The sequence below is a fragment of the Vigna umbellata genome, chromosome 5, assembly GCF_029865625.1.
Source record: "Vigna umbellata cultivar VRB3 chromosome 5, Vumbellata_1.0, whole genome shotgun sequence".
Classification (NCBI taxonomy): Eukaryota; Viridiplantae; Streptophyta; class Magnoliopsida; order Fabales; family Fabaceae; genus Vigna; species Vigna umbellata.
In genome coordinates, this window is record NC_142169.1 from 30,229,821 (window position 1) to 30,237,423 (window position 7,603).

General features: G+C 34.3%; 1 protein-coding gene across 5 annotated transcripts; it reads left to right on the forward strand.

Annotated features, from left to right (window-relative positions):
• The first annotated feature begins 1,375 nt into the window (after window positions 1-1,375).
• Window positions 1,376-4,142, forward strand: LOC124828303 (TPX2 (targeting protein for Xklp2) protein family). 5 transcript variants are annotated; one of them, XM_047301564.2, is made up of 8 exons: window positions 1,376-2,025; window positions 2,127-2,429; window positions 2,513-2,571; window positions 2,795-2,848; window positions 2,989-3,064; window positions 3,154-3,225; window positions 3,339-3,446; window positions 3,629-4,142. In XM_047301564.2, the coding sequence occupies exons 1-8, from the start codon at window positions 1,846-1,848 to the stop codon at window positions 3,995-3,997; spliced, it is 1,221 nt and encodes a 406-aa protein (XP_047157520.2). In that variant the 5' UTR covers window positions 1,376-1,845; the 3' UTR covers window positions 3,998-4,142. The 5 variants fall into 5 exon arrangements, with proteins under 5 accessions (XP_047157520.2, XP_047157519.2, XP_047157518.2 ...); XM_047301563.2 differs by having other exon boundaries at window positions 1,379-2,025; window positions 2,986-3,064; XM_047301562.2 differs by having other exon boundaries at window positions 1,380-2,025; window positions 2,771-2,848.
• The last annotated feature ends 3,461 nt before the right edge of the window (window positions 4,143-7,603 follow it).

Genomic DNA, 7,603 nt, shown 5'->3' on the forward strand with positions numbered 1-7,603 from the left:
CTTTGTTCTACACACGAAATTGCTAACATAGAAAGAACGTAAATATGATTTTTCACGAAGCGATGTTACGTGGTATGATGAAGTGATACTAGAAGATTATAATTTTTTCAAGAAATGTTACTGCGGACTTATAGTCGGTCGATTGGGTATGATGATGTATTGGCTTGAAATGACCGAACGGTCAGGAAATAGTCTCACAATCGCTTGGTCCCAATAACAATTAAAGTATAATTAATGTGATAACGGTTAGTAGTTAAGGTTTGCATTAATGATTATTAAGAGATAAATTAATTTGTCATATTCTTATAAACTCTACAAAAAAAAATTTTAATGTCAGAGGTAAACTCACTTTTGACTTATCATTGAATTACTTTAAACCTAGGAAGAAAGATTCTGATTTGAGCGTAGAAGTGTATTCTGCAGGTCACTCCATACGTCGATTGGTCACACAAAATGAAAAACGGAGAAACGTTCGACAGAGATAGCAACATCACATGTGTGGTCCTCATCCCATTACAACATAAACAAGAAACTTACAGTTCTTACAAAGATTAAAAATGAAAAAGTCAATACTATGAATCTTGGACAGGGTCAAAGAAAGAATTTTTACAGTGAAAGAAGTGGGTTAATTGAATTGTCTTTAGTTTAAAAAAAAAAAGCTAACATCGATTCAAATAAAGAAAAACAATAAACTATTAGAAGGTGATTATTGTTTTAAAGAGAATTCATATGGTTAATGAAACCTGAATGATCCAAATTGAATTGCATACAGCATTGTTATATCATTTGAAATAATTAAACGTTGTATGTTTTTATTAGATTGAAGGGAAAACACATCCCTTCTCTAAAAGACTCCAAACTAAGGTTCTAATCTTTATTTTAGTTTTTGAACGAGTAAAAAGTTATGTATTTATATTTTATTCTTACATTTAGTAAGATTATTTTGTTATTACAATGTTAGAATATAATTGTAAGAATATATAGAAATAAAAATTGTTTATGAAAGAAAGGGAAGAATGCACGTTGTGACAGCTCACGCGCGGTTGGTGGGAGGTGGTGGGGTACTTGTCAAGGTTGGCCTAACGTGCCATGTCATCCCAAAACACTCACTTGTCACCATTCCCATGTTCTCAACCCCTCCAAATTACTTTTCTGCCCTTCTTCCAATCCCCATTATTTCTTCTTATCCAACCTTGTCTATGATCAACATCCAACTAATGCTTAACAATTAACTCATCATTTCTACGCCACAAGAGTTTAAACGAACCCTATGTCTTGTAGGTTGGAATTATGTGTTTGATGAATCCCAATTGAATGTTTTTAGGTAAAAAATTGAGAAGAAAGAAACATGATGGTATTGATTGTAAATCGGGTCAACTTGGTCAGCATTTTGGGGACAGACAGCCACGTACATTTGTCTCTTCCATTATAAAGAAAGCTTTATGGAAGAAGTGATGATGGATTATTAGAATTGAGGTGATTAAGAAAGAAGGAAAGAGGAGTGACAGTTAAACAAGAGAAGAAAAGAAGTTTGCTTGCAGTGACAGTTACTGAGTTAGGGAGGAAGTGGTACAAAAGTCATTGTGTTGTGGCAGTTCTTATTAATCTGTCTATCCCCTTCCTTGAAAGCTCTTCCATTTTTTCTCATTTTCTCTCTCTCATGCACACATCTCCAACTACACCTTTCAAATTCCTCTGCATATCTATCGTACCCTTTAAAACCTCCTCTTCTTCTACTCTCTTCTCTATCTTTTAAGCTATTCAAGCTCAATACTTTACATCTAACTTTCGCTATTGAGGATCGTCTTTCAACTCGACTTCGTTTTTCTAATTGTTAACACCACAATGGAATCTGATAACGGGCTTGCTGTGGAGGAAGAGAAACGTGTTATCGGAGTAACAACCAAGGTGGAGAATATAAAGAAAGAAGATGAAAAGGACTGTAACGGTGCAGAAATTCAGACCAAGAAGGAAGTATCTAAACCCATTTCTGCTGCAAATAAAAATTCAAAAGGTGCCACTAAGGTATCATACAAAACGTATCTGAATTATTGTTTTTAGTTACATTACAAAACAACACGTAATGCACAGTAGAAGGGTCTTACTAATTAAGTTAACGTGGTTAGGAAACTGGTGGCAGAGCAAGTGTTGCTTCCAAGAGCAACAAATATGCCAAAGATAATTTGAAGGGTCTGAGTTCGATAGCTCAAAAACAAAGGCCATCACTTTCCCAAAGCATTTCTTTCCCAGCCAGATCATCTCGGGAAGATGCTATGCAGAAAAGCATTGATGGGTATATTCTGAAGACAAAAGTTAAACACGTTCAAGGTTATGGGATTAGAGCTGAAGCCCCCATTCGTCATTTAAACAACCCCACAAACTCACTTGCCAAAACCCACGCTGCCATGCCTTCTTTGAAACGCTCTGCGGTAGACATTTTCAATTCCTTTGCATAATTCCATTGCCTCTTATCATTGGTTTCTATGTTCGTGACTTTAGTAATGTCTAACAGTTTGGAAGGACTACTACAGTTACTCCGGCCACCAAGAGCCAAATTTCTGAGACATCGTTGTAAGTAGCAACCAACCTCACAATATTTACTAAATCCTTCTATACGTTTTTGTTTCAGTCTTAAGGTTTATAGTGTTGCTATCAATAATTTTCAGTTTGAGGTAACTCAATTCTTGTGCATGTGTTGGAAAATTTATGTTCGGGAGATTGCTGAATGGAATCATGAAAATATCACGTTATGGTTTTTACATTATTGCAGACTTGTTGATCATGTGTCAAACAGGGCAAAGTCTGGAAAACCAAATAAAGATGATGATGATTGCCATTCCGCAACTTCGTATGATTTATAACATATTGTCATCCTTTCTCTTCTTTTTCTTATAGGATTTGAGATCTCTCAATTCTAAACTGGCTTCCTTTTTTCTTCTACTTTAGCTAAAATGTTGTGAAAACTTTGTATACATGTGTTGTCAGAAGTGCTACTCCTCGTCTGAGAAGCAGTGGAGTTGGATTTTCCTTTCGATTGGAAGAAAGAGCTGAAAAGCGAAAGGAGGTAGTTTTGCTTAAACCTTGCACCCTGTTGATGTTATATTAGCAATGCCAGAACCAGATGTTTATCCTAATTTATGCCTTTGTACTCAGTTTTTCTCAAAGTTGGAGGAAAAAACTCTAGCCAAGGAAGCAGAGAAAACTAACCTACAAGCAAAATCAAAGGTATATCATCACAATAATTTAGCATGCACATTGTCGTTTAGGTTTTCAGTAAAAGCTTATCAGCTGCTTTAAGCTTATTGTCTCCTCACCATGTTTTGTTCTGAATTCCCCAGGAAAACCAAGAGGCAGAGATCAAACTATTGAGGAAGAGCCTGACATTCAAAGCCACTCCAATGCCAAATTTCTACAAGGAACCACCTCCAAAAGTTGAGCTTAAGAAGGTAGCTAATATAAACTTAATTTCCAATTGGATTATGCAATGTTTCCCTACACTCATAATCAATGATCTGTCTTTTATCCTTAATCTTTCTTTGGTAATAGATTCTTTCAAGGGGCTTGATCTTTTGACATTCTTTGTTTGTTTCTTTACGCATATATTCTGATGTATTCGATGAACCATTAGATACCAACAACACGCCCAAAATCCCCAAAGCTTGGAAGGCACAAGGAACCTACAATGAACAACAATTCAGGAGAAGATAAGTGTTGCTCAAGTCCGCGTGGGAAACAACAGCAAAATGATTCAAACAAGGGTAAGGGTCATAAGGATGTGATTTCAAAGAAACAAATCCCAAAAACCCACTCCAAGCTGAAGTCTGAGGAAAATGTAACCACAGAAAACAAAGAATTCCAAGTTCCAGATGACAACAATTCTGAATGCAAAAATGACATGGAGTTACAATGTGAACCAGGTCATGCATCAAATACTGCACTGCTTCTAAATTCGACTACGAAGGAGCTTGTGTCGTATGAGGTTATTGTTGGAGTGTAGATTTATATCATCGGACTTTATAATTATGTAAGATTAGAGTTCTATGTTGTTAATTATTTCTTTTATCATTGTGAATACAGAGGTTGGTTCATGTTCATCATAAACGACTATTATTCCAAATAAGAGTTGCTCTTTTTGTCATGTACATTAAAATGCCTTGTTAATTCATTCTTCACAAAGTCATTAGGGTATTTAACAGATAAAATTGTCTCTTATTCTTCAATTGAAAAATGACACTGGAAAAATAATTTCTTTCTTCTGTATGACAATTTTTTTAATAGCTGTAGTTTTTTTGGTTTAATAGCATTGATGGTCTCTATTTTCGTTAAATTTGTTTTAAATGGTCCTAGTTTTTTTTCTGTTCAATGTGTCCTAAAAAAATGTAATTTATATTCAATTTTAGTCCTTTTTGCATACGGCATTTTAATTGTTAATGGCACACTATCCAGTTGTGCAATAAGTGAATGTCATGTCATTTAACCTTGACTGAAACATGACACAGCCAATGAGGAACTGCCACGTGGCATCCCCCTTCCCCACCCACAAAATTAGGGTTTCTGAATGCAAGGGAGAAAGGCTTCCTTACTCCTGCGCCGGTAGAGGAAAACTGAAGCTTGTGATGGTCCAAATGACCATAGTGGGTCTGTCGGAGTTTAGCATAAATGAGAGCAAACTCCTTTCTCGTGGCGTGGTGAGGGTTGCAGCGGCGGCACCTCCGCGAAGGTTCAGTCTCCGACGTAGTCGCGATGCGAGAAGCTCACCGTTCTCAGGCGGTTTCGTGGCAATAGGAATCACGATTGAGGATTTCGATTTGGGGGTTTTTGTTGTGTTATCTGGTTTTTCTAAATTAGAATATTTGATTTTCGTTTCAAATTTGATTTGGGGATTTCTTGGTTCTTCTCTGTTTTGCGAATGGTTAGAGATTCTATTCTTCCCTATAGGTCTGGATTTTGCGAAGTGGGAGATGAGGGTTCAGATTGGGAATGTTAGACTTTTCTGAACTTGGAATTTTCTTTTGGAGTATGTATCTGATTTGTTCTTTGGAAGGATGTAGGTTATGGTGATCACGATTAACGGTGGTCCTTTCTTGATCTTTTTCCATGAATTTGTTTTTTCATTTTGGATTCATTTGATTCGCGATAATGGGTTCTGTGGTGGTTGTTGTTGGATGCATGGGTGGCGCCAATGAAGGTGCTGGTAGGTGGCCATGGGTGGTGTTTTTGGGTGGTTGTTGGACAGAGAAGATGATAGAGGTGCGAAGATGGTGGCTGGCCGTGACCGTGGCAGTTAGGGTTAGGTGGTGGCTAGGGTTTTTGTGTAGGAGAAATTAGGATTTTTGGAGGTAGGAGATGATGTGTCAAGGGTGATGTGTCATTGATTGTACAGCTGAACAATTGCAAAAAGGACTAAATTAAAATTACATTTTTTATAACAATATTGAACATAAAAAAAACTATAACCATTTTGAACAAACGTGATGAAAATAGGGACCATTAGTTCTATTAAGTTTTTTTTAAAAAAAACAAAACATTGCACTAGAGGCAATTGATTTTCTTCACGTTGACTTTATGACTAGAGTAAGGTGTGTAAGGGCATGATAAACTTTTCATTGATATTTTTAAGAGAAAAATTAAAAGAAAAATAAATTAAATATCTTTACAAATTAAAGTTAGTTATATGTCAATCAAAAGATATTCTTAAAAAATGCTAACGGGAGAAAAATTTTATGTGGTTTATACATAAACTAATTTCAAGAAAAACAAATTTTAAAAAAATTACTTTTTATTTTTCTCTTGTATTTACCTAAACAGATAATGGCTTTAGAAAGAAGCTTTTGATAAATTGTCTATAACTAGATTTTTCCATCCCCTTCCACACATTTGCCAAAACTCATTTTCATTAATTTGAGTTCAAATTATTTCTATTTTAACTTTAAAATCTCAGATTCGTACAAAACAACATGAATTTTAGTAAATATATTTATTAAAAATATAATATATTTAAAATTAATATATACTTTTATACAAAATAATAAAAATTATTACGAGAGTAAATATTAAATCAATAAAATAAGATAAATTTTCTATATAAGTACTAATTTTAAAAAATAAACGGCGGAGATCATCACACTTGACTATCTGAAGTACTGAATGAGATCCTATCCTTCAATTAATATTATTTTAAAAATATTTAAATTTGACAGATAAATAATACATCTTTTTAAGTATGTAAAATATCAATTAGTAACAGCAGGACAAAAAAGACTGTTGCTTCTTACACCACCATCATATTTCTTCCTCCACCCCATCAAAACCCCTTCGGGAAAATAATTTGCGTAAAATAGGACAGGATAATTGCTTTCTAGCAAAAAATTATGATAAACTGGATTGAAATTTCAATTTGTATTTAGTTATTGGGCTCAACAATAGTAGCGGCCCATACTATCATTAGTGGGTCAAATGAAATAAATAAGGGTGTTGCTCTCTCCACCACCACACCTTTCTTCCTCCACCTTCCCAATTTATTTTAATTCCAATTATATCCTCAGATTAAAATTTTTTACTTTTACTATTTTAATTTATTTCAAATCTAGTTCTCCTACTTTACTCCTGCACCCAATCTTTCCATTTCTCATTTTCGTTTAATAATTTGTCTATTTGTCTTTCGTTTTACTCTGCAACCCAATCTGTCTTCTCTGTTTCACTTCTCCTCCTCCGTTTCTTTCTTCTTCATTTTCTTTACATTATTAAAATACATTAAAAATATATTCAAAAATAATAAATCAAAACATTTAAATTAAATTATTAAAATATTTTCAAAATAAAGAATAAACTAATAAAAGAAACCCTAAAATGAAAAACGTAACTTTTAAACGGAGGTGACATCCTTCAATGGATGTCAACATCCGTTTAAGGAAAAACGGATGTCGACATCCATTTTACCTTAAACGGATGTTGACATCCGTTGAAGGATTTTGACATCCGTTGAAGGATTTTGACATCCGTTGAAGGATTTTGACATCCGTTGAAGGATTTTGACATCCGTTGAAGGATTTTGACATCTGTTGAAGGATGTCTTAAAGGTTACGTTTTTTATTTTAGGGTTTTATTTGAATACGCACCTTGAGGAAGCAACACACTGCACCACTCCACACACTACACTACGAGAGCGACACTGCACCACGAGAGGGAGACAACTTGTAAAAGAAAGAGAGGAAGAAATATAATGTTAAAATGAAAGAAAAAAATTTTACTCATGTACGGGACACTAGAATAGGTTATTAGTGGAATAGGTTGTGAATGGGTAAAATTAAAAAATAACCCTAAAAATAAAATTTTACTTAGGAGCAAAATAGTAAATTGGAGGTGGAGGGAGAAAGGTGTGGTGGTGGAGGGAGCAACACCCAATAAATAAACTTTATTTTGGACCAGATTTTTGTGTTCTTAAATATTTTTTTTTTTAAGAACAAAGAAAATTAAAGTAGTGTGAAGTTTTTAATGACAATATTTTATGTTTGTTTCTTGTTTTTTATTTGGAGCTTTGTGGTACAAGTTCAGTGAGAAGACATTATTGACGTAAAAAGGGTTAGTTGGTATAACTTTTACA